This window comes from Oncorhynchus clarkii, chromosome 6, assembly GCF_045791955.1.
Source record: "Oncorhynchus clarkii lewisi isolate Uvic-CL-2024 chromosome 6, UVic_Ocla_1.0, whole genome shotgun sequence".
Taxonomy (NCBI): Eukaryota; Metazoa; Chordata; class Actinopteri; order Salmoniformes; family Salmonidae; genus Oncorhynchus; species Oncorhynchus clarkii.
The window spans coordinates 7,123,667-7,150,262 of NC_092152.1; the positions used below are offsets into that span (position 1 = coordinate 7,123,667).

Sequence of the window (26,596 nt, forward strand, 5' to 3'; positions counted from 1 at the left end):
AACGCTGCCTGCCCCAATGCATAGTGCCAACTGTAAAGTTTTGGTGGAGGAGAAATAATGGTTCGGGCTAGGACCCTTAGTTCCAGTGAAGGGAGATCTTAATGCTACAACATACAATGACATTCTAGACGTTTCTGTGCTTCCAACTTTGTGGCAACAGTTTGGAGAAGGCACAATCTGGTCAAAAGTTGTTCACTTCATATGGAATTTACTTGGAATGCAAACTTTGTCTGTGGGTATGAAAGTAAGCTACAGCGATAAGCAGGCAGGGCTCTAGTACAGAATACATATCCTAGGTTACGCGATTGTTGCCAATCACACTGCAGGTGTTTAAAAAAATAAAAATGTTAGATATAGAAGCTGAACTGGGTGGTGTCCTATGGAGTTGTGAGTATGGCGCCCTCTAGTGTTAGGCGGTGTTGCTACACACCACACTTCTTGTTTTGCCTCTTCGGGCCACCGATGTTAATGTAAGCTCCAACTTTGTGCTATGTCCATTATTTCTGGATGTGAAATAGACAAGACACTACTATCATGGAGATTTCACTCATAATCTACAGCTGAATACCTTTGCGTGATGTCATTCTTACCGAAAACTTTCTGTTTCACGGTCTAGATCCTGAATTCAAACACATTCACTCAGACCGGAGACTTCACTCGTTATCTGTTGCTGCGAGTGGTGACACTCGCGCCTTTCCCCCTTCACATCTACAGTATATCCTGGCTGGGACTGCAGATGAAAAATGAGCCGGCTGGTTAAACCTGGCACTATCCCTGTAAAACGATACGCAAATCACACTCCCAAAGCATCCATTCACCCAGACAATGAGACCAAATGGTTAGCCATCTTTATTATGAAACATTGGACCAAATCACACAGCTGTTACACTGCTCCAGTCCCCTGTCCTGTTTTACACCCTACTGGCAGACAGACAATTAGAGAGACAGCCCTCTCCCAGCTCAATATAAAGGCGCCTGTTATAACAGTCTCTGTGCGTCTTTGTTCAAAACCAGTCAGTGTTTGAAATAGCATCTTATTCCATATATAGCTCACTACTGATGACCAGGACACACAGGGTTATGGTTACAAGTACAGCACTATGTAAGGAATAGGGTGCCATTTTCGCCCCAACCCGGTCTTTAGACTCCACCTGGCATTGCCCCGACAGACAGTTCACTAAGTCCCTTGTTACAGTGGATATATCGGCCACTGATTTGATATATTCATGTCAAGTCTCTCGCGATGACACGGGATTTGGTTTGCGGTGCTAAGATTATTTTTATGTAGAGAGAGAGAGAGAGAGAGAGAGAGAGAGAGAGAAAGGAGGTGGGGTTCTGATTTTGCGTGTGACAAAGTTGGGGTTCTGATTTTGCTTTTGACCATGAGCAGACAGGAGAGTAGACTTAAAGCCAATTTATGCTTGATTCCGAAAAGGTGGTCGGAGGCGCTGTATGGAGGAGGGTGTGATGCAATTGTGGAGCCACACAGAGGCCAAATTGAGCTCCACACCGCATTCACCGCGCGCCACCCAAATGTTGTAACAGTTCCTTTTAGCTCCGCATTGACCTGATTGGTTGATATTAAGTGGGGGGGTGGGAGGTCCTGTATAAACACAAACTCACTTCCTTGACAACAGCTCTGCAAAGGAAGTATACATGCCCTGGCTTTAGAAGCTGTATCTCAGTAAATGCTGTGTGGCCACTGCAGAGCTTTTTACAGGAAACAAACTGTACGGTGTCACTACTATTTCTACCTCCCACTGTCTTGAGATGGCAAACTGGTATCTAAAATGTGTATAGGAGAAAAGTTAGAACCCAAGACACACAGCATGGTGGGAACGGTAGAACCAGTGGGTGGGGGTATACAACCACATTATAACACAGAGGGAGATGTTTTAAGTCGGAATGGCAATTCTGCCTATAAAGCAAAAAAAACGAACCAGAAGGAAGAATAAGACCATCTAATGCAAAGAGGGGCATCTTTCAAAACATTTTGGACTGGTGAAGGGGAGTGTGAACGATGATCATCTCCGGTCAATTGCACTTGTAATTCATTACAATATTAGGGTATTATCAGTGGCCATTTTGTGTCTGTCTGCTCAGTGGGCTGGCTTCAAGCCGAGGGGAAGGACAACTGAGAGAGGGCTTGTTCCACAGAATACAGTGCAACTTCAGAAGCAGAGAAGTCCAAGGGAAAACATTTCAGCACACACTTCCAGGGCCTAGCAAGCTATGAGAGAGAGGTTGTTTGTTTCAGTAAGACATGCCATTTAGGGTTGATAGAAAACAAGATGAGACTAGAGAACAGAACAAAGAAAGTAAAGGATAACCACAACTTTTCCTTCTGTCAGAAAGATCTCCTTCCAGAAGTGAGGAGAAAGGTCTACAATGCTCAAGCAGTGATTTCTTGTTTTCCCCACCCCAATTTTTTTTTTACATTTTTTTTCTCCCTCCTTAGTTCTCCATATTTAACATGGACATTCTAACCACTTATTTTTTCTTGTCTTTTTCATTTTTCATATTTTAATTTAAGAAAATAGTATAAAGTTAGTAGCGGATCGATCGATCGATCGCCAGGAGGAGATACCGGTCTGATCCAGAGTCCTGCGAAGATGGTGGGGCTGCAGCCACACGCGGAGGTGAGGCTAGGGCTGCTCCCGGGCTGCTAGGATGATGTGTGTGTGTGTGGGGAGATGGGGAGGAGAGAGGGGGAAGGTACAGAGAGGAGGGAGGAGAACAGAGACTTTCAGTTGGGGAGAGGAGAGAGAGAGGGCTACAAACTGGTCAGGTAATCAGTCCATTGGTCTCTTTTCTCCATGTTTCTTTGTAAACTCTTCTGCGTTCTTAAAGAATTTTTTCCGGTCCTTTGAGTATTCTTCTGCTAGGTCTGCCCTCAGGGGGTGCTCTGGCTGGGGGTCGTTCACCAACGCAATCAGGGACTGAATTACTGCGGAATAGACAAAACAGTCAGTCACGAATTACTGCAGAATAGATAAGACAAACAACCAATCATGACATTGCAGAAACTGAATCAGTGCAGAATGAACAGATTATTTTCCTTTTTGACTAAAGAAGCAAATTACTACCTCAACAGAAAGTTCAACAATTAAACTGACACACAAAGGAAAATGAGTCACGACATTGAAGTAGAATACTTGACTGATTCATGCTCCCTTTCTCTTTCACTTCAGGCATTTGATCAGGTTCTACTGTCCAGCGTCAGGGTGTCATGCCATGGTATCATGCCCAGCGTCAGGGTATCATGTCATGGTATCATGCCATGGTATCATGCCCAGCGTCAGGGTATCATGTCATGGTATCATGCCCAGTGTCAGGGTATCATGCCATGGTATCATGCCCAGCGTCAGGGTATCATGCCATGGTATCATGCCCAGCGTCAGGGTATCATGCCATGGTATCATGCCCAGCGTCAGGGTATCATGTCATGGTATCATGCCCAGTGTCAGGGTATCATGCCATGGTATCATGCCATGGTATCATGCCCAGCGTCAGGGTATCATGCCATGGTATCATGCCCAGCGTCAGGGTATCATGTCATGGTATCATGCCCAGCGTCAGGGTATCATGCCATGGTATCATGCCCAGCGTCAGGGTATCATGCCATGGTATCATGCCCAGCGTCAGGGTATCATACCATGGTATCACGCCCAGTGTCAGGGTATCATGCCATGGTATCATGCCATGGTATCATGCCCAGCGTCAGGGTATCATGCCATGGTATCATGCCCAGCGTCAGGGTATCATACCATGGTATCACGCCCAGCGTCAGGGTATCATGCCATGGTATCATGCCCAGCGTCAGGGTATCATGCCATGGTATCACGCCCAGCGTCAGGGTATCATGCCATGGTATCATGCCCAGCGTCAGGGTATCATGCTATGGTATCACGCCCAGCGTCAGGGTATCATGCCATGGTATCACGCCCAGCGTCAGGGTATCATGCCATGGTATCACGCCCAGCGTCAGGGTATCATGCCATGGTATCATGCCCAGCGTCAGGGTATCATGCCATGGTATCACGCCCAGCGTCAGGGTATCATGCCATGGTATCACGCCCAGCGTCAGGGTATCATGCCCAGTGTATCACGCCCAGAGTCAGGGTATCATGCCATGGTATCACGCCCAGCGTCAGGGTATCATGCCATGGTATCACGCCCAGAGTCAGGGTATCATACCATGGTATCATGCCCAGCGTCAGGGTATCATGCCATGGTATCACGCCCAGAGTCAGGGTATCATGCCATGGTATCACGCCCAGAGTCAGGGTATCATGCCCCGTGTATCACGCCCAGTGTCAGGGTATCATGCCATGGTATCACGCCCAGCGTATCATGCCATGGTATCACACCCAGCGTATCATGCCATGGTATCACGCCCAGCATATCATGCCATGGTATCACGCCCAGCGTATCATGCCATGGTATCACGCCCAGCGTCAGGGTATCATGCCATGGTATCACGCCCAGCGTCAGGGTATCATGCCATGGTATCACGCCCAGCGTCAGGGTATCATGCCATGGTATCACGCCCAGCGTCAGGGTATCATGCCATGGTATCACGCCCAGCGTCAGGGTATCATGCCATGGTATCACACCCAGCGTCAGGGTATCATACCAGCGCCCAGCGTCAGGGTATCACGCCATGGTATCACACCCAGCGTCAGGGTATCATACCAGCGCCCAGCGTCAGGGTATCATGCCAGTGTCAGGGTATCATGCCAGTGTATCACACCCAGCGTCAGGGTATCATGCCCAGTGTCAGTGTATCATGCCAGCGTCAGGCTATCACGCCCAGCGTCAGGTTGTCATGACAGCGTATCATGCCAGCATCAGGGTATCATGCCAGCGTCAGGGTATCATGCCTAGTTTATCATGCCAGTGTATCACTCCCAGCGTCAGGTTATCACTCCCAGCGTCAGGTTATCACTCCCAGCGTCAGGTTATCACTCCCAGCGTGTCATGCAAGCGTCAGGGTATCATGCCAGCGTCAGGTTATCACGCCCAGCGCCAGGGTATCACGCCCAGCGTCAGGATATCACGCCCAGCGCCAGGGTATCACGCCCAGCGCCAGGGTATCACGCCCAGCGTCAGGTTATCACGCCCAGCGTCAGGGTATCACGCCCAGCGCCAGGGTATCACGCCCAGCGTCAGGGTATCATGCCAGCGTCAGGTTATCACGCCCAGCGTCAGGGTATCATGCCATGGTATCACGCCCAGCGTCAGGGTATCATGCCATGGTATCACGCCCAGCGTCAGGGTATCATGCCATGGTATCACGCCCAGCGTCAGGGTATCATGCCATGGTATCACGCCCAGCGTCAGGGTATCATGCCATGGTATCACACCCAGCGTCAGGGTATCATACCAGCGCCCAGCGTCAGGGTATCATGCCAGTGTCAGGGTATCATGCCAGTGTATCACACCCAGCGTCAGGGTATCATGCCCAGTGTCAGTGTATCATGCCAGCGTCAGGCTATCACGCCCAGCGTCAGGTTGTCATGACAGCGTATCATGCCAGCATCAGGGTATCATGCCAGCGTCAGGGTATCATGCCTAGTTTATCATGCCAGTGTATCACTCCCAGCGTCAGGTTATCACTCCCAGCGTCAGGTTATCACTCCCAGCGTCAGGTTATCACTCCCAGCGTCAGGTTATCACTCCCAGCGTGTCATGCCAGCGTCAGGTTATCACGCCCAGCGCCAGGGTATCACGCCCAGCGTCAGGTTATCACGCCCAGCGTGTCATGCAAGCGTCAGGGTATCATGCCAGCGTCAGGTTATCACGCCCAGCGCCAGGGTATCACGCCCAGCGTCAGGGTATCACGCCCAGCGCCAGGGTATCACGCCCAGCGTCAGGGTATCACGCCCAGCGCCAGGGTATCACGCCCAGCGCCAGGGTATCACGCCCAGCGCCAGGGTATCACGCCCAGCGTCAGGTTATCACGCCCAGCGTCAGGTTATCACGCCCAGCGTCAGGGTATCACGCCCAGCGTCAGGGTATCATGCCAGCGTCAGGTTATCACGCCCAGCGTCAGGGTATCATGACAGCGTGTCATGCAAGCGTCAGGGTATCAATCAGTGGTACGGTATCATGTCAGAGTCAGTGTATTGTGTCAGTGTATCATTTGGGTTGGCAGGTAGCCTAGTGGTTAGAGCATTGGTCCAGTAACCGAAAGGTTGCTGGACCGAATCCCTGAGCTGACAAGGTAAAAATCAGGCAGTTAACCCACTGGTCCCCGGTAGGCCGTTATTGTAAATAAGAATTTGTTCTTAACTGACTTGCCTATATAAAAAAAGGTACAGAAATATAATAATGTAAGTATTGCAGCATAATTTACATTATATGCAAATTATAGAGGTGTGTGTGTGTGTGAGACCCACCTTGGTCAGTTTTGGTTGCTGGTTTCCAGTTCTCTGCGCTAATGACAGGCAGACACACCTGTCCCTTCTCGTCGATGTTGGGGTGGTAGATCTTCGTCTTGAACGTGATCTTGGGGGGCTTGAAGGGGTACTCGGCGGGGAAGATTAATTCAATCCTGAAAGCTCCCTTGTCATAAGGAGCGTTGTCCTGGAGGAGTAATGTGTAGAAAATAAACCATGGTTAGTTAGTGTGACAATGACCATATCCAAGGAGCATCTCTTATGACTGTGTTATGACATTTAATACATGTAACAGTGTGATGTAATAGTCCTTCTAGAACCAGAACACAGAGACTTCTGTGATGTAATAGTCCTTCTAGAACCAGAACATGGAGACTTCTGTGGTGTAATAGTCCTTCTAGAACCAGAACATAGAGACTTCTGTGATGTAATAGTCCTTCTAGAACCAGAACATAGAGACTTCTGTGATGTAATAGTCCTTCTAGAACCAGAACATAGAGACTTCTGTGATGTAATAGTCCTTCTAGAACCAGAACATAGAGACTTCTGTGATGTAATAGTCCTTCTAGAACCAGAACATAGAGACTTCTGTGATGTAATAGTCCTTCTAGAACCAGAACATAGAGACTTCTGTGATGTAATAGTCCTTCTAGAACCAGAACATAGAGACTTCTGTGATGTAATAGTCCTTCTAGAACCAGAACATAGAGACTTCTGTGATGTAATAGTCCTTTTAGAACCAGAACATAGAGACTTCTGTTATGTAATAGTCCTTCTAGAACCAGAACATAGAGACGTCTGTGATGTAATAGTCCTTCTAGAACCAGAACATAGAGACTTCTGTGATGTAATAGTCTACATGAGAGAATTGTGAAGCCATGAATCAATGACGAGAATAAGACCACTTACAGGGACAATGAGACCTTGCCAGGTCAGTATGTTGGATTCATCCACTTGAATGTTTCTGAAGTTTTTCATTCCAGACTTGCGAATCTCTTCAAGTTCCTGAAAGAGGAGAGAGAGAAACATCATGATATGTTAAGGCCCCTCCAACGACTCTGTTGATGGTAATGTACAATCCTTCCAAGGATTGTGGCTGAGTAACCTTCCGAAATCCCTACATTGAGTCTGATGTCAATCAAGTAATAAATAGAGAGATAGATAAATAGACAGATAAAATAAATAAATAAAATTGAGAGGTGGCTGCTTGTGAGGCATCTATGTCAGTCAATGACAGCTCATCTGGTATTGACATGTCTTGTAATTGTAAACAAAACTGAAACCCAGACAGACAATTGTGTGCTTGTCATGTTACTGTCTGGACAGACAACATACTAATAATGAATGTTTGGTTTGGTCCACAGAATTCATTTAGCTTGCTTGTTTATTGTTTATTAGATACATTTTTTTTTAAATATCTAATAATAGTGTATGAATGTAGGTTTTGTTTCCTGCTGCAAACCAAGATGAGCTCATGAAATAATTGACTCATGTCACGGTGCAGTTTTCTACAATGACGTCGTGTATCTTGATAGCCAGCTATGGCTCTATCTATCTATCTATACATACAACTGGAGTGGTACCCAGGCGGTTACAAAACCCAAGATGATTGCATTTTCTTTGGCAGTTGATTTAAATGGTTACTGTTTGCTAGTTAGCTAAGCTCTGGATAAGTCGCATGTATAAACCGGGTAACTTGAATAATTGACTCATGTCATGGTGCAGTTTAGGACGATAATAAGATAGTGTCTGAGTTGTACTGAATGATGACCGAGCCCTTGATAACCCTTTAAAACAACGGGACAGTGAGGTTGTGCTTCGTGTGAGTCACAAAATAAGGCGAAACATCATTTCCCATGTAGGTGAGGCAATTTTGGGTAGCTACTAGCTAACCTAAAGTAGCAAACAGCGTAGGCAGATCTGTTACGGAAATAACTCACTACGCGGTATTTCTAGCCATCACAAGGTTGTGATAAAACATAAATTGATCGGTTTCAATGTTAGTTTTTAACCCTTTAAAACATCGAGACAATGAGGTTGTGCATCGTGTGAGTCACAAATAATACGAAATATAATTTCTCCATTTAGTTAGTTGGGTAACTACTAGTTATCTAGCTAATCTAAAACCAGGAGCCATAAAAAACCCAGGACAGCTCCGTAAAGGAAATAGTTAACTAGTTAGCTACGACAGTAGCCATCGCACGGTTATAATACACAGAAATTGATCGGTGTAAATGTTGTTTGTACATTTTCCGGAGATTGGTGTCAATACTAAGCATGAGCAAGCAACGTCGCAGACTAGTTTCCCTGCTGTTCCCGGTCTCTCAATCTTCTCTGGCCCTGCCGGTGCTTTCCTAACCGGTTTTATGCTCGCTGGCCTAGTTTGTGAAAGAGACTGTCTTCTCGCCTTTAGCGGGACTTCCAACACTTCTGGATCAAATACAATTTAGGACAACAATAAGATATCGTGACTGAGTCGTACTGAATAATGACCAAGCCCTTAGATAGACCATTCTGACTTTAAAAAAAATATATGGATAGATGTATGAAAATAGAGTTATCATGATATTTACCTTGTGCAGTCTCCTGCTCGCCGCCATCTTGCATCTACTGTGTGTTCCCAGAATACAACGCGGCGACTTGTCTTGGGGTCGCAGTTCCAAAAAGGCAATTAAAAAAAGTATGGGACAAATTACCCCCAACATTGTTATTCTCTTTATCGTGTGTTATATGACTCATTTTAGAATACTAAAGAGGCCAACCCACTTATTTTTTTTCTGTTGTTGATGGCAAATTTGTAAACATTCAAACCAACAAAGGTTTTAGAAGCTACCAGAAACGTCTCATTTATTGTTTGGCTTATGCATTGATTCTGAAAATACCCTTACTGCAGTGTAGCCCATATAAACAGCTCAAAACTCTCCCGTTGGCTACGATACCAATTAAGCATATTCATTCCCTGGACTTGTATTTGTAGTATTGTGATGAAACAGGCAGAGAGCAGGTCTCGAACCCTCGACCTTCGAACCCGAGGTCCGCGCGCTATGGACTGTGCCGCAAAAGCAGAGAGTCGATTTCCGCGCTTAGAAACCCAGGGTCGTTGCAGTATCAAATGAAAAAGGTGTGTCCGGTTCAGACATTTTTTAAATGTAACTAGGCAAGTCAGTTAAGAACAAATTCTTAATTACAATGACGGCCTAGGAACAGTGGGTTAACTAACTACTAGCCTACCTGCGGCCCCACATAATTCATTGTGTGTGTGTGTGCGTGCGTGCGCGACTGTGTGTGTGTGTGCGTGAGTGACATTTGAATGTGACAGATAAATACAGGCATCTCAAATTATGTTTATGGAAATAGGACATATTCAAAGTGATCATTTGTTTGAGATGACTGTAGTTGTCTGACTGCTCAACCCGTAGCGTAGCCATTGTAAACTAGCCACTAGCGAGTGTTTTGTCAATGAATTAAATATTTCCTTTCTACCCCTCTGAATAGAATAGAACAAGTCAAGTTATCTTGTAAACAATAACTGTGTTGTGCTATCACAACCACCCTATGCTGCTCTTACTGTTCCCCGAGCACCGAAGACGTGAATGTCTTTTATGGCAGTCCCCCGCACCTCTCTGATTCAGAGGGTTTGGGTTAAATTTCAGTTGAACGCATTCAGTTGTGCAACTGACTAGGTTTAAAATCAAATCACTCAACAGACACCTCCATCCACTATCTGTCTATATAGCAGAACACAACGAATGACCACTAAATATTGCTGCAGTGTTTTAAAGTACAAGCAACAACTCCCCAAACTTATATAGGAGCTGTTTTTCCAAGCCTGGTAGTATTAACCGCTAGATGGCAGCAGTGGTCCCCATACTACTGCAATAGTAATTGTACTGGGGTCGTAGGCTAAATTCAGATTCTACACCCCTCTCCCACTGCCTGTCATGGATTTCAAGCATTTTGCTGTTGTAAGCAAAAGTGTCTGAGGGAGTGCGCCAGTGCGTGCATACGTTGGGAGAGGGTTGCGAATGAAGATGCACCCAGTGTGTGAAGTATGAACTTTTATGTCGCCCCTTTGCAAGCCACAAAAAAAGACCGAACTCAATGTTGGTGCAAAGGCGGCAGTGGTATAAAGTACTTAAGTAAAAAATACTTTCAAGTACTACTTAAGTAGCTTTTTTGGGTTGGTATCTGAACTTCATTTCTATTTTTGACAACTTTTACTTTTATTTCCCAACATTCCTAAAGAAAATAATTTAAATTTTTACTCCATACATTTTCCCTGACACCTAAACGTACTCGTTACATTTTGAATGCTATGCAGGACAGGAAAATTGTATAACTCACACACTTATCAAGAGAACATCCCTGGTCACCCCTACTGCCTCTGATCTGGAGGACTCACTAAACAGAGAACATCCCTGGTCACCCCTACTGCCTCTGATCTGGAGGACTCACTAAACAGAGAACATCCCTGGTCACCCCTACTGCCTCTGATCTGGAGGACTCACTAAACAGAGAACATCCCTGGTCATCCCTACTGCCTCTGATCTGGTGGACTCACTAAACAGAGAACATCCCTGGTCACCCCTACTGCCTCTGATCTGGAGGACTCACTAAACAGAGAACATCCCTGGTCACCCCTACTGCCTCTGATCTGGAGGACTCACTAAACAGAGAACATCGCTGGTCACCCCTACTGCCTCTGATCTGAAGGACTCACTAAACAGAGAACATCCCTGGTCACCCCTACTGCCTCTGATCTGGAGGACTCACTAAACAGAGAACATCCCTGGTCACCCCTACTGCCTCTGATCTGGAGGACTCACTAAACAGAGAACATCCCTGGTCACCCCTACTGCCTCTGATCTGGAGGACTCACTAAACAGAGAACATCCCTGGTCATCCCTACTGCCTCTGATCTGGAGGACTCACTAAACAGAGAACATCCCTGGTCACCCCTACTGCCTCTGATCTGGAGGACTCACTAAACAGAGAACATCCCTGGTCACCCCTACTGCCTCTGATCTGAAGGACTCACTAAACAGAGAACATCCCTGGTCACCCCTACTGCCTCTGATCTGGAGGACTCACTAAACAGAGAACATCCCTGGTCACCCCTACTGCCTCTGATCTGGAGGACTCACTAAACAGAGAACATCCCTGGTCACCCCTACTGCCTCTGATCTGGAGGACTCACTAAACAGAGAACATCCCTGGTCATCCCTACTGCCTCTGATCTGGAGGACTCACTAAACAGAGAACATCCCTGGTCACCCCTACTGCCTCTGATCTGGAGGACTCACTAAACAGAGAACATCCCTGGTCACCCCTACTGCCTCTGATCTGGAGGACTCACTAAACAGAGAACATCCCTGGTCACCCCTACTGCCTCTGATCTGGAGGACTCACTAAACAGAGAACATCCCTGGTCATCCCTACTGCCTCTGATCTGGAGGACTCACTAAACAGAGAACATCCCTGGTCATCCCTACTGCCTCTGATCTGGCGGACTCACTAAACAGAGAACATCCCTGGTCATCCCTACTGCCTCTGATCTGGCGGACTCACTAAACAGAGAACATCCCTGGTCATCCCTACTGCCTCTGATCTGGAGGACTCACTAAACAGAGAACATCCCTGGTCACCCCTACTGCCTCTGATCTGGAGGACTCACTAAACAGAGAACATCCCTGGTCACCCCTACTGCCTCTGATCTGGCGGACTCACTAAACAGAGAACATCCCTGGTCATCCCTACTGCCTCTGATCTGGCGGACTCACTAAACAGAGAACATCCCTGGTCATCTTCTGATCTGGAGGACTCACTAAACACAAATGCTTTGTTTGTAAATCATGTCTGAGTGTTGGAGTGTGCCCCTGGCTATCCGTAAATATAAAAAGAACAAGAAAATGGTGCCGTCTGTTTTGCTTTAATATAAGGAATTTTAAAATGCTTTTTACTTTTGATACTTGAGTACATTTAAAAACAAATACCTTTAGACTTTTACTTCAAGTCGTATTTTACTGGGTGACTCACTTTTACTTGAGGAACTTTCTATATTTAAAAGGTGTCTTTACTTTTACTCAAGTATGACAATTGGGTACTTTCTCCACCAGTGCTGACTATTGTATGACCACAGGTTTACACAAGACAAAACAGTCCTCTTCTCCGTTGCCCTGCAGCGATATCATAAACGTGTCATCACTCATCCGATTCATTATACACAGCCTTGCGCAACAAACACAAAACCTTTCTGTTGAGTATAATATAATAATATTATACATTTTTTTGAACATGTTTTTTTTCTCTTATCATGACAGTGGCATATAAACAGCCTGTACTGAGGACCACCAATAGGATCGCGATACGATAAACAATAGTAACAAATTGTTTGCTTTGTGACGTGATGACAGTTTGGCTCCAGTTGATACTTTCTCTTTCCCGCCACTTAGCATTCCTCGGTTGGGACTAGCCCGAGCATGATGAGCAGCAGTTTACTGTAAGTGTACCAGTAAAAAAAAAAACAGACATAAACAATGATAGAAAACGAGAGTGATTTCTGCATAAAAACGCCAGAGAGACTTCACCTCTCTGTCTCCATCTTACTTCATCAGCCATGTCTGCCTCTGAGACTCAATAATTCCATTCAAGATGGCCGTGTCATTTTACACTGCATAAGAATGGCCCTTCCTGGGACAATCAAATCTATTGATTGAGTCACAATTTGCTGATTTCCTGATATTCTTCACATTTTGCCATAGGTTGGAGGAAAATGTTTTTAATATGATAAGCGATGATCTATGGGCCCCATCCCGGTCAGTAATTTGACCATGCTTGCTACAAGTTTAGATATCTGGCGCTAGACTAACTTTTCCAAAAAGGTAGTCATGTAGCTGACATGGGCAAATTGAGTGACAGTGATTTGATGCACAACCAAATTTTGAAATGGTATATTTGATTATTCTAACTCAAGAGTAAATTGATACCCCGACTGAGTTCCTAAAAACAAAACAAAAAGGGCTGCCAGTTGCCCACCACTGTCCTAGACACATTATTTCATCATCAAGCCAATCTCAGAATTCTACAGAAGAGAGAGAGAGAGAGAGAGAGTACACTTTCTAGGTCAAAGAGGTTGCAGTGAGAGGAGGCATAGAATCAGAATGACTGCAATGGATTCTAATTCTAGATTTCACATCATGTTTTTGAACCAGGTCTGGTATCTGTGTCTGTTGATGCCAGTAAGGGGTGATAACAGACTCTCTACTTCCATAAACAGTGGGCATGTCTGGCATACCGATAAGATACCAAGACACAAGACCAATATGATGCCCTCATTGCCACCAGAGGGGATTTCTGCACAGAGACTGGCTGTGTGTTTGGGACCATGCATGCGTGTGATGTTTGTTTCTTTGGATGTTTATGGTTGTCCTTTTAAATAAAAGAGGACAATGAGAATTTTCCTTGGCCTTGTTTAGAGAATAATTTTAGACTGAAGTAGTTAGCGATTCCCACCATAAAACAGTTAGAGGGGAATTTGAAGTGGCTTGGCTCAGGATTGTGACCTATTAGAATTGAATGTGGTGAATGTGCTGTCAATACAGGGGGTAAAAACATGACAGACAGACAGACAGACAGACAGACAGACAGACAGACAGACAGACAGACAAGCAGACAGACACTATCAATGAAAATCTTTATCAAGGATAGGTTTGGTGCACTTCTATTCTACATTTACACCTGTTTCTTGGGAAACAGCTAAAAGTGATATTTAAAGAACTATATGCTGTATTCCTATTAAACCTCATCACACAAATACACAATATAATGCTAGTATATATATTTCCCCTCTCATCAATCTAAACACAAAACCCCATAATGACAAAGCAAAAACATGTTTCTAGAAATTATTGCAAATTTATGTATAAACCCCCCCAGAAACATCACATTTATGTAAGTATTCAGACTCTTTACTCAGTACTTTGTTGAAGCACCTTTGGCAGCTGATGTTTAAAGTTAGTGAGGGTTAGTAAGTTAGTAAGTCTCCAGCTTCAGCGATTTTTGCAATTCATTACAGTCACTGGCAGCAGAGAACTGTAAGGAAAGGCGGCCAAAGGAGGTGTTGGCTTTGGGGATGACCAGTGAGATATACCTGCTGGAGCGTGTGCTATGGGTGGGTGTTGTTATCATGACCAGTGAGCTAAGATAAGGCGGAGCTTTACCTAGCATAGACTTGTAGATGACCTGGAGCCAGTGGGCCTGGCAACAAATATGTAGCGAGGGCCAGGCCACGAGAGCATACAGGTCGCAGTGGTGGGTGGTATAAGGCGCTTTGGTAACAAAACGGATGGCACTGTGATAGACTACATCCAATTTGCTGAGTAGAGTATTGGAAGCTACTTTGTAGATGACATCGCCGAAGTCAATGATCAGTAGGATAGTCAGTTTTACTAGGGTAAGTTTGGTGGCGTGAGTGAAGGAGGCTTTGTTGCGAAATAGAAAGCCGATTTTAGATTTGATTTTAGATTGGAGATGTTTATATGAGTCTGAAAGGAAATTTTCCAGTCTAGCCAGACACCTAGGTATTTGTAGTTGTCCACGTATTCTAGGTCAGAACCGTCCAGAGTAGTGATGCTAGTCGGGCCAGCGCGTGTCGGCAGCGAACGGTTGAAAAGCATGCATTTGGTTTTACTTGCGTTTAAGAGCAGTTGGAGGCCACGGAAGGAGTGTTGTATGGCATTGAAGCTCGTTTGGAGGTTAGTTAACACAGTGTCCAAAGAAGGGCCAGATGTATACAGAATGGTGTCATCTGCCTAGAGGTGGATCAGGGAATCACCCGCAGCAATAGCGACATCGTTGATATATACAGAGAAAGAGTCAGTCCAACAATTTAACCCTGTGGTACCCCCATAGATACTGCCAGAGGTCAGGACAACAGGCTCTCTGATTTTACACACTGAACTCTGTCTGCGAAGTAGTTGGTGAACCAGGCGAGGTAGTCATTTGAGAAACCAAGGCTATTGAGTCTGCCGATAAGAATACGGTGATTGACAAAGTCGAAAGCCTTGGCCAGGTCGATGAAGACGGCTGCACAGTACTGTCTTTTATCGATGGCGGTTATGATATCGTTTAGTACCTTGAGCGTGACGGAGATGCACCCGTGACCAGCTCGGAAACCAGATTGCAGAGCGGAGAAGGTACGGTGGGATTCGAAATGGTCAGCGATCTGTTTGTTAACTTGGCTTTCAAAGACTTTAGAAAGGCAGGGCAGGATGGATATAGGTCTATAACAGTTTGGGTCTAGAGTGTCACCCCCTTTGAAGAGGGGGATGACCGCGGCAGCTTTCCAATCTTTAAGGATCTCGGACGAAACAATAGATTGTGGCAGCTTTCCAATCCTTGGGGATCTCAGACGATATGAAAGAGAGGTTGAACAGACTGGTAATAGGGGTTGCAACAATGGCGGCGGATAATTTTAGGAAGAGAGGGTCCAGATTGTCTAGCCCAGCTGATTTGTACGGGTCCAGGTTTTGCAGCTCTTTCAGAACATCTGCGATCTGGATTTGGGTGAAGGAGAAGATGGGGGCCGCTCAGGCAAGTAGGGATGCTACCAGGATTCCTCCAGATGTGACGCTTGTCATTCATAACAAAGAGTTCAATCTTGGTTTCATCAGACCAGAGAATCTTGTTTCTTAGAGTCCTTTAGGTGCCTTTTGGCAAAATCCAAACAGGCTGTCATGTGCCTTTTACTGAGGAGTGACTTCGGTCTGGCCACTCTACCATAAAGGCCTGATTGGTGGAATGCTGAGAGGGTTGTCCTTCTGGAAGTTTTTCCCATCTCCACAGAGGAGATGGTCACCTCCCTGATCAAGGCCCTTCTTCCCCGATTGCCCAGTTTGGCCGGGCGGCCAGCTCTAGGAAGAGTCTTGGTGGTTCCAATCTTTTTCCATTTAAGAATGATCAAGGCCACTGTGTTCTTGGGGACCTTCAATACTGCAAAAGTGTTTTGGTGCCTTTCCCCAGAGCTGTGCCTCGACACAATCCTGTCTCGGAGCTCTAAGACTCTTCCTCTAGTGAGAGAAAGTTATCTTGGTAAATTTCGTCATCTTTGGCTGACTATTCCTGCGGACTACAAGGTCTCCCAGCCAATGACCTCCGTGCACTTGACCCTGCGATGAACAGCTGTCATGTTGTAACTTCCTGATACCATGGAGGGGTTTTCCAGTATGTTCAAAGCATGTTGACACTATTACTGTTAAGGCCCTCTTAGCTCTCATACGGGCCATTCCACAGTAACAGAATTGTGCTGAGACTCAGATATTTCACTTAAAATGTATGCCAAACAAAGCTACTGACAGGAAGTCCTACTGCAAATGTATTTTGTCCCATACTCTTCGTTGGAATGTTCCCTCTCTGTTCCTCTGTAGTCAACCGACCGGGGAGTTTCAGTAGTAGAAAGACAGACCTCTATCTTCAATGACTGGCATTTGTAGATAGACAGCCTGAGGGCACACACGCGCACACACAACCTTGCATGGATAATTGAACATCTCATTTGATAAGAAAAAAACAGATACCGTAAACTCCAATGATCTGCCACCGTTACAGAGGTGGGCGAGATTGATTGACAGACAAGGAAATAGAGATAAAGACAGAGAAGGAAGAATGGAGGGAGACAGAGTGAAATGAGGAAGGAGAGAGAGAAGGAAGGAGGCAGAGAGAGAGAGAGAGAGAGAGGGAGAGAAGGAGGGAGAGAGAGAGAAGGAGGGAGAGAGAGAAAGAAGGAGGGAGAGAGAGATGGACAGAGGGAGAGAGGGAGAGAAGGAGGGAGAGAGAGAGGGAGGGAGGGAGGGAGGGAGGGAGGGAGGGAGGGAGGGAGGGATAAAAATATAAAGATTAAGGTGAATTTACGGGACTAAGGCGGAGTCTTTCACTTTGTTCCAAGTCATAGTGAAAGAGAAAGAGACAGTCAGGTGTATAAATACACCTGTACCTCTCAGCATTCTCCCACTCTCTGTCATCCTCAGACTCTGTCATCCTCAGACTCTCTCTCATCCTCAGACTCTCTCTCTCTGTCATCCTCAGACTCTCTGTCATCCTCAGACTCTCTCTCTCTGTTATCCTCAGACTCTGTCTCTCTGTCATCCTCAGACTCTCTGTCATCCTCAGACTCTCTCTCTCTGTCATCCTCAGACTCTCTCTCTCTGTCATCCTCAGACTCTCTGTCATCCTCAGACTCTCTCTCATCCTCAGACTCTCTGTCATCCTCAGACTCTCTCTCATCCTCAGACTATCTGTCATCCTCAGACTCTCTGTCATCCTCAGACTCTCTGTCATCCTCAGACTCTCTGTCATCCTCAGACTCTCTGTCATCCTCAGACTCTCTCTCATCCTCAGACTCTCTGTCATCCTCAGACTCTCTGAAGCAGAGCTCTCAAAGCAGTAATATGGCAGCTCTTTTCTTCATTGCAACACTCTGCTTGGGCTACGCAGCAGGTAAAAGACACACACACACACACACACACACACACACACACACACACACACACACACACACACACACACACACACACACACACACACACACACACACACACACACACACACACACACACACACACACACACACACACACACACACAGGGACAGAAGAGGCCTCAGGAAACATTCCTCTGCAGTGATTGACTTAGAAAGTTGCACCAGCCTGGGGTAGTTACACAAGTAGAGCCTGGATCACTCATATTGGCCTCTCTCTCTCTCTCTCTCTCTCTCTCTCTCTCTCTCTCTCTCTCTCTGTCTCTCTCTCGCTGTCTCTCTCTCTCTCTCTCGCTCTCTCTCTCTCTCTGTCTCTCTCTCTCTCTCTCTCTCTCTCTCTAGCTCTATCTCTCGGGCCATGTTTTTTTCATCCTCTATCTCTTCTTTGACCATTCTCACCCCCTTCTCTTTCTGTCTCTCTCTCCTGCAGCATTCTCAGAGGTACCCGTGGACTGCTGTCTGTTAACCACTGACATCCGTTTCCCTCGCCACTTTAAGATGGTCTCCTACCTGCTGCAGACTACAGACAGAGGCTGTGACATCGATGCCACTGTGTGAGTGTCTTCCTCTCTAAGACAAATTACTTCTCTCCCACTATATGTAGGCTACTTAGCATCTCTTCCACTATATGTAGGCTACTTAGCATCTCTTCCACTATATGTAGGCTACTTAGCGTATCTTTCACTATATGTAGGCTACGTAGCGTATCTTCCACTATATGTAGGCTACTTAAGCATTTCATCCACTATATGTAGTTTACTTAGAATCTCTCCCACTATATGTAGGCTACTTAGCATCTCATTGTATTTTCAGGCTGAATAGAACTGTTATAAACATGATATGACACATGTTATAAGCATACAAGAGCACGATTCCAAGTGTATTACAATCCCTAGTTTTAGAAACCACATTACTTAAAGGCAGGTTACAGGTCTTGTCTTACACTCCTAGGCAGTTTGGAGGCCTGCCAGATTCTGCTCCCCATCAGTGGCTCACTGATCTCACTAGGTGGTGCCTGGAGCACTTTTTTGGCAATCGCCTGTCTGATACTGTTGTGGATATTGATGATTATCTTTGATACGGATCTATTTGTAAATCGTATCCCTCCAGGTTTATCACCAAGACAGGGGCGAGACTGTGCTCGCCCCATCCCGCAGAGAGCAAGTGGGTGGCAGACTACGTGAAACGTCTGGAGCGAACCATCTCCCTCCGGAGAGCTAACTCACCTCAGGAGTAAATGAGGTTAGTTGTTACTCTACGTTCACACACGTGACAAATGAAATAATGTCCTACTTTCCTGTGCTTGTCTCTCTTCATTAAGGGATCATAGTTTGGCTAAACTGCATATATGTATTAATTTTTTGTTTTCTTATATATATATATTTAAAAAATTATGTTTAATTACAAGGAATCTGCTGCAGTGTTTTTTTCACTCACAACTGAACATTTCAAGATTCTCTATTTTAATATCTGTCCTCTCTGGTGTCTGTCTCCCTCACATGATGACCACAGCAGAGTAAGACCAGGAGAGGAGACGTGGAGGAGTGGACGAGACATTCATTTCAACCTTTTTTTAACTGAAGAGTCGTCCTAGATACTGTAGCAGACCAAATCGTTTTTACAAAATACTGTACAAGAAACCCCTGTAAATTCATATCATAGTAAAACCATTTTCCATCAATATATTTAGAGATGTGTTAGATTGGTTTTGTAAAATGTTATATTCAAGTTGTACAATTTGTTAATATGGTTTGGTGGGTGGATTAGAGAAAATGTTGACGTGAATGGCAGCTGTCATGAAAATGTATATTTCAAATGAATATTTCCAATAAAATATAGTTTTCTGTAAAATGTTTGGTATCTGAGACATGATTCTAACCAAAATGCAGAATCAGTAGTATCTGCTATAGTAACTATCTCAGGGGCACCATAATTAGTAGTATCTGCTATAGTAACTACCCCAGGGGCATCAGAATCAGTAGTATCTGCTATAGTAACTACCCCAGGGGCAGCAGAATCAGTAGTATCTGCTATAGTAATTACCCCAGGGGCAGCAGAATCAGTAGTATCTGCTATAGTAACTACCCCAGGGGCAGCAGAATCAGTAGTATCTGCTATGGTAACTACCCCAGGGGCAGCAGAATCAGTAGTATCTGCTATAGTAATTACCCCAGGGGCAGCAGAATCAGTAGTATCTGCTATAGTAACTACCCCAGGGGCAGCAGAATCAGTAGTATCTGCTATAGTAACTACCCCAGGGGCAGCAGAATCAGTAGTATCTGCTATAGTAATTACCCCAGGGGCAGCAGAATCAGTAGTATCTGCTATAGTAATTACCCCAGGGGCAGCAGAATCAGTAGTATCTGCTATAGTAACTGCCCCAGGGGCAGCAGAATCAGTAGTATCTGCTATAGTAACTGCCCCAGGGGCAGCAGAATCAGTAGTATCTGCTATAGTAATTACCCCAGGGGCAGCAGAATCAGTAGTATCTGCTATAGTAATTACCCCAGGGGCAGCAGAATCAGTAGTATCTGCTATAGTAATTACCCCAGGGGCAGCAGAATCAGTAGTATCTGCTATAGTAATTACCCCAGGGGCAGCAGAATCAGTAGTATCTGCTATAGTAACTGCCCCAGGGGCAGCAGAATCAGTAGTATCTGCTATAGTAACTGCCCCAGGGGCAGCAGAATCAGTAGTATCTGCTATAGTAATTACCCCAGGGGCAGCAGAATCAGTAGTATCTGCTATAGTAACTACCCCAGGGGCAGCAGAATCAGTAGTATCTGCTATAGTAACTACCCCAGGGCCAGCAGAATCAGTAGTATCTGCTATAGTAACTACCCCAGGGGCAGCAGAATCAGTAGTATCTGCTATAGTAATTACCCCAGGGGCAGCAGAATCAGTAGTATCTGCTATAGTAACTACCCCAGGGGCAGCAGAATCAGTAGTATCTGCTATAGTAATTACCCCAGGGGCAGCAGAATCAGTAGTATCTGCTATGGTAACTACCCCAGGGGCAGCAGAATCAGTAGTATCTGCTATAGTAATTACCCCAGGGGCAGCAGAATCAGTAGTATCTGCTATAGTAATTACCCCAGGGGCAGCAGAATCAGTAGTATCTGCTATAGTAATTACCCCAGGGGCAGCAGAATCAGTAGTATCTGCTATAGTAACTGCCCCAGGGGCAGCAGAATCAGTAGTATCTGCTATAGTAACTGCCCCAGGGGCATCAGAATCAGTAGTATCTGCTATAGTAACTGCCCCAGGGGCAGCAGAATCAGTAGTATCTGCTATAGTAATTACCCCAGGGGCAGCTACATGAGGCAGGAGCATGTTGTTGCCCCTAGAACGAACACACGCACACACTTCATTTCAAGTAAATCTAGGGAAATTACCCCAAGAGGCCTAGGTCAAAGGTTCTCCATCCTGTCGTGTTACCCAGGGTGCACTAGGGTGATGCTTGGAGGCGATGAGGGAGATGCTGTGATCCCGACACCATGACTCTTCTCAATACATTTTCCTGTGATTACCCACACATCCTATCTCCTCGCCTTTCTCTCAACCACATTGGAAGAGAAAGTCCAAGCCCCCCCCCCCCCCCCCTCTCTGTGTTTCGAGAAGGACACGGAGAGAGATGATGCAAGGGATTGCAGAAAGATTTATTGATGAAGAGCCAATGACTTAGACACTGTGCAGTTTCCTTATGTTCAATCCCTCCAACATATGACATACAGCCTGGACACCTGCAGTCATTTCCCGACACTGTCTGCGAATGTGCCAAACTCTGTTCGCAATGGACGTCCTTCTGCTTCAGCTTATCCTATCAAAAGTGTGAAATCCTGGAGTCTGGGGAATTACCCAAATCATTCCAGTAGTAGAGAAACCACTTCCACTTCCAAGAAACACTGCGGAGAAAATGAAACCTAACCCTGTTAGAGAGTAACCTGCGGTTTTATTGACTCTCATAACACTTAAAGGGACAATTTACAATTCTAAAACTCAACAAAACGTTCATCGTGCCTCTTAATTTGGCACAAACAGCTGAGGGATGGGGCCACTCTCCTATTTCTATACAGAGCTATAGTTGTAACCGTGTTTTAAAGTTATACAGGGTTTGTTTATAATTAAAACAAGATTACATTTTGGGGTTCTGATTTTGGGGTACGACAGTTGAACCAAGCTCATGTGGCGTATATAAATGATATATTCTTCAAGAATCAATGGGCATACTATTCATTTAATAGTCAAATGACGGATGACATAATTACAGATTTCCCCTTTAAATCCTGCAATACCCTGCTAAAGAGCAAATATTTGCAGATACTTCATGCGATAAGGTAATTTTCTGATAATTTATTGTTACCGGCATTTTATATGAAAGCGCGAGTTTCACAGACATTGATGCGTTCCTGTGCAGATGTGGAAATTCCATTCCAACCAGGGCATGAACTCACAACCCTCATTGCCGTAACAAAGCAGAAGATCCCAAGAAGAAGTACTGTCCATACCGTTGATCCCATGAATCCAGAGCCACAGTACTGGACTTCTAGGTCTCAGGCAGGAAGGCAGCAGCGTTGCACTTAGCCATCGACGACCACAGCGGGTTCAGCGAAGAGCACGACCCCGCGGACTAAGGGGGCCACATTGGAAACAAGTATAATCGTTTTAACATGTTATCCCCTAGGTTGTAATCAGTGTATCTTTTTTTCCAATAAATCAGCGTACAGATTGACTTCCTCATATTGACATGATAGCAGGCTAAGAGAAGTTAACCCACTGTATTATGTTATATGTCTATGTGTTAACCACTGATAAGTAACACAAGTACATTGGAGATTTTGTTGGGCACAGTCAGTGTCACACAAAGATCAAATCAAATCAAATCAAAATGTATTGGTCGCATACGCATATTTAGCAGATGTTATTGCGGGTGTAGCAAAATGCTTGTGTTCCTAGCTCCAACAGTGCAGTAAAATCTAACAATACACAACAATACACACAAACCCAAAAGCAAAATAGATCATTTTATAGCGAGCAGTGTCGGAGTCCGTAGTATTAATATATATATGGACTTTTACCAAATAGGGATATCTTCTGTATACCATCCCTACCTTGTCACACCATAACTGATTGGCTCAAACGCACTTAAGAAGGAATGAAATTCCACAACTTTTAAAAGGAACACCTGTTAATTGAAATGCATTCCAGGTGACTACCTCATGAAGCTGGTTGAGAGAATACCCAGAGTGTGCAAAGCTGTCATCAAGTCAAAGGGTGGCTACTTTGAAAAATCTCTAATATTAAATATATTTAGATTTGTTTAACACTTTTTTGGTTACTACTTGATTCCATATGTGTTATATGTTTTATATATATATATATATATATATATATATATATACTACCATTCAAAAGTTTGGGGTCTGTCACGGCCACTGAAAGAAGAGGACCAAGGTGCAGCGTGTACATATTCATTTATTTATATGACGCAGACAAAAACAATAAACAATCCAAAACAACCGTGAAGCTAAAGGTTATAGTGCCAACAAACAAAGACAACTTCCCACAAAGACAAGAGGGAAAAAGGGCTACCTAAGTATGGTTCTCAATCAGAGACAACAATAGACAGCTGTCCTGATTGAGAACCCTACCCGGCCAAAATATAGAAATACAAATAATAGAACATTGAATACCCAAATCACACCCTGACCAAACCAAAATAGAGACATAAACAGGATCTCTAAGGTCAGGGCATGACAGGGTCACTTAGAAATGTACTTGTTTTAGAAAGAAAATCACATTTTTTGTCCATTAAAATTGATCGGAAATACAGTGTAGACATTGTTAATGTTGTAAATGACTATTGTAGATGGAAATGGCATGTTTTTAATGGAATATCTACATAGGGAGTACAGAGGCCCATTATCAGCAACCATCACTTCTGTGTTCCAATGGCACGTTGTGTTAGCTAATTGTAACGGTTTTCTTGTGTCGAAGGAGAGGCGGACCAATACGCAGCGTGGTTGAAGTTCATGGTTTTTTAATAAGAAAAACTATACATGAAGAAACTACAAAACAATAACTGTGAAAACCCGAAACCAGTCCCGTGTGGTAGAAACACTGACACAGGAAACAATCACCCACAAAACCCAACACCAAACAGGCTACCTAAATATGGTTCCCAATCAGAGACAATGACTAACACCTGCCACTGATTGAGAAACATATCAGGCCAAACACAGAAACAGACAAACTAGACACACAACATAGAATGCCCACTCAGTTCACACCCTGACCAAACAAAACATAGAAACATACAAAGCAAACTATGGTCAGGGTGTGACACTAATCCAAGTTTATCATTTTAAAAGGCTAATTGATCATTAGAAAATCATTTTGCAATTATGCTAGCACAGCTGAAAACAGTTGTGCTGATTATTGAAGCAATACAACTGGCCTTCTTTAGACTAGTTGAGTATCTGGAGCATCAGCATTTGTGGTTTCGATTACAGGCTCAAAATGGCAAAAAACAAAGACCTTTCTTCTGAAACTTGTCAGTCTATTCTTGTTCTGAAAAATGAAGGCTATTATTCCGTGCAAGAAATTGCCAAGAAAATTACGATCTTGTACAATGCCGTGTTCTACTCCCTTCACAGAACAGCGCAAACTGTCTCTAACCAGAATAGAAAGAGGAGTGGCCCTGCTGCACAACTGAGCAAGAGGACAAGTACATTAGAGCGTCTAGTTTGAGAAACAGACGCCTCACAAGTCCTCAACTGGTAGCTTCATTAAATAGTACCCGCAAAACACCAGTCTCAACGTCAACAGTGAAGAGGTGACTCCAGGATACTGGCCTTCTAGGTAGAGTTCCTCTGTCCAGTCTCAACGTCAACAGTGAAGAGATGACTCCGGGATGCTGGCCTTCTAGGCAGAGTTCCTCTGTCCAGCGTCTGTGTTTTTTTGCCCATCTTAAACTTTTCTTTTTATTGGCCCGTCTGAGATATGGCTTTTTCTTTGCAGCTCTGTCTGGAAGGCCAGCATCCCGGGGTCGCCTGTTCACTGTTGACGTTGAGACTGGTGTTTTGCAGGAGCAAGACGTCAGTGTCCGTGGCGTGGCTGGTTTTCCCTTTGTAACCCGTGATTGTCTGGAGTCCCTGTCACATACGTCTCATGTCTGAGCCAATGAATTGCGACTCCACTTTGTCTCCATACTGACGTTGTGCCTGTTTGATTGCCTTACGGAGGGAATAACTGCACTGTTTGTATACAACCATATTCCCAGTCACCTTGCCGTGGTTAAATGAGGTGCTTCTCGCTTTCGGTTTTGTACGAATGCTGCCATCTCCTATACACTTCCTGATGAACTCAGTCACCGTGCGAGTGTATATGTCAATGTTAATCCCAGAGCCAACCCGGAACATATCCCAGTCCGCATGACCAAAACAATCTTGAAGCATGGATTCCGATTGGTCAGACCAGCGTTGAATAAACCTTAGCATGGGTACTTCCTGTTTAAGTTTCTGCCTATAGGAAGGGAGGACTTTAGTTCCTGTACATTACCACAATCACACCATGAGTAGTTAATCATGAAACATACACCTCTGCCTTTTTTCTTCCTGGAGAGTTCTTTATTTCTGTCTGCGCGATGTGTTGTGAATCCAGCTGGCTGTATGGACAGGCACAGTATATTTGGAGAGAGCCAGGATTCCGTGAAATAGAGTATGTTACAGTCCCTGATGTCTCTCTTGAAGGAGATCCTCGCCCTGAGCTCGTCTACGTTATTGTCCAGTGACTGAACATTAGCGAGTAATGTACTTGTAAGTGGTGGATGGTGTGCATGCCTCCTTACTCGGACTAAAAGTCCACTCCGAATACCCCTTCTCGGCAGAGTCTTGGAGCAACCTCTGGGATGGGGGGTGTACGAACAAAGGATCGAATTACGGAAAGTTGTATTTCTGGTCGAAATACTGATGAACTACCACCGCTCTGATATCCAAAAGTTATTTCCGGCTGTATGTAATAATGCAAAAAACGATCTGGGCTAATAATGTAAGAAATAACACACAAAAAAAACGAAATACCGCAAAGTTGCTTACGGGCGGAGCGGCCATGTCTGCTCAGTTAGTGGACCGTTTGAACATCTACAGATCATCTTTAGGACACAGTCTAAAAAAAAAAGTGGTATTCGGTGTTGGAAGAGAAGATATTAAAGGTAGGTCTCAAAACACACACGCATTTTAATTATAAAACAACACACACGCATTTTAATTATAAAACAACACACACGCGTGTATAAAACATATATATATATATATAATTATATATATATAATTCAGCACAATAAACAAAAAAAATAAACATTTTAGAAAAGGAATCACATTCAACCACATAGAGGTTCTCAACACACACACACACACACACACACACACACACACACACACACACACACACACACACACACACACACACACACACACACACACACACACACACACACACACACACACACACACACACACACACACACACACACACACACACACACACACACACACACACACACACACAATATATATATATATACGGGTTGATGAATGACCAGTAGGAGGGGCAGTCTGAGGACTACCAAAAGACCAATGGGGAGTTTGTGTGACTAAAAGTGA

General features: G+C 44.7%; 2 protein-coding genes across 2 annotated transcripts; one reads left to right on the forward strand and one right to left on the reverse strand.

Annotated features, from left to right (window-relative positions):
- Positions 1 to 836: 836 nt before the first annotated feature.
- LOC139410570 (ubiquitin-conjugating enzyme E2L 3b) lies at positions 837 to 9,043 on the reverse strand. The gene is made up of 4 exons (XM_071155861.1): positions 8,975 to 9,043; positions 7,311 to 7,406; positions 6,402 to 6,588; positions 837 to 2,947 (listed from the first exon to the last, which is right to left on the reverse strand). The coding sequence occupies exons 1-4, from the start codon at positions 8,999 to 9,001 to the stop codon at positions 2,793 to 2,795; spliced, it is 465 nt and encodes a 154-aa protein (XP_071011962.1). The 5' UTR covers positions 9,002 to 9,043; the 3' UTR covers positions 837 to 2,792.
- Positions 9,044 to 17,413: 8,370 nt separating this feature from the next.
- LOC139411891 (chemokine (C-C motif) ligand 19a, tandem duplicate 2) lies at positions 17,414 to 19,784 on the forward strand. Its single transcript, XM_071158639.1, has 4 exons — positions 17,414 to 17,894; positions 18,364 to 18,487; positions 19,044 to 19,175; positions 19,446 to 19,784. The coding sequence occupies exons 1-3, from the start codon at positions 17,846 to 17,848 to the stop codon at positions 19,168 to 19,170; spliced, it is 300 nt and encodes a 99-aa protein (XP_071014740.1). The 5' UTR covers positions 17,414 to 17,845; the 3' UTR covers positions 19,171 to 19,175; positions 19,446 to 19,784.
- The last annotated feature ends 6,812 nt before the right edge of the window (positions 19,785 to 26,596 follow it).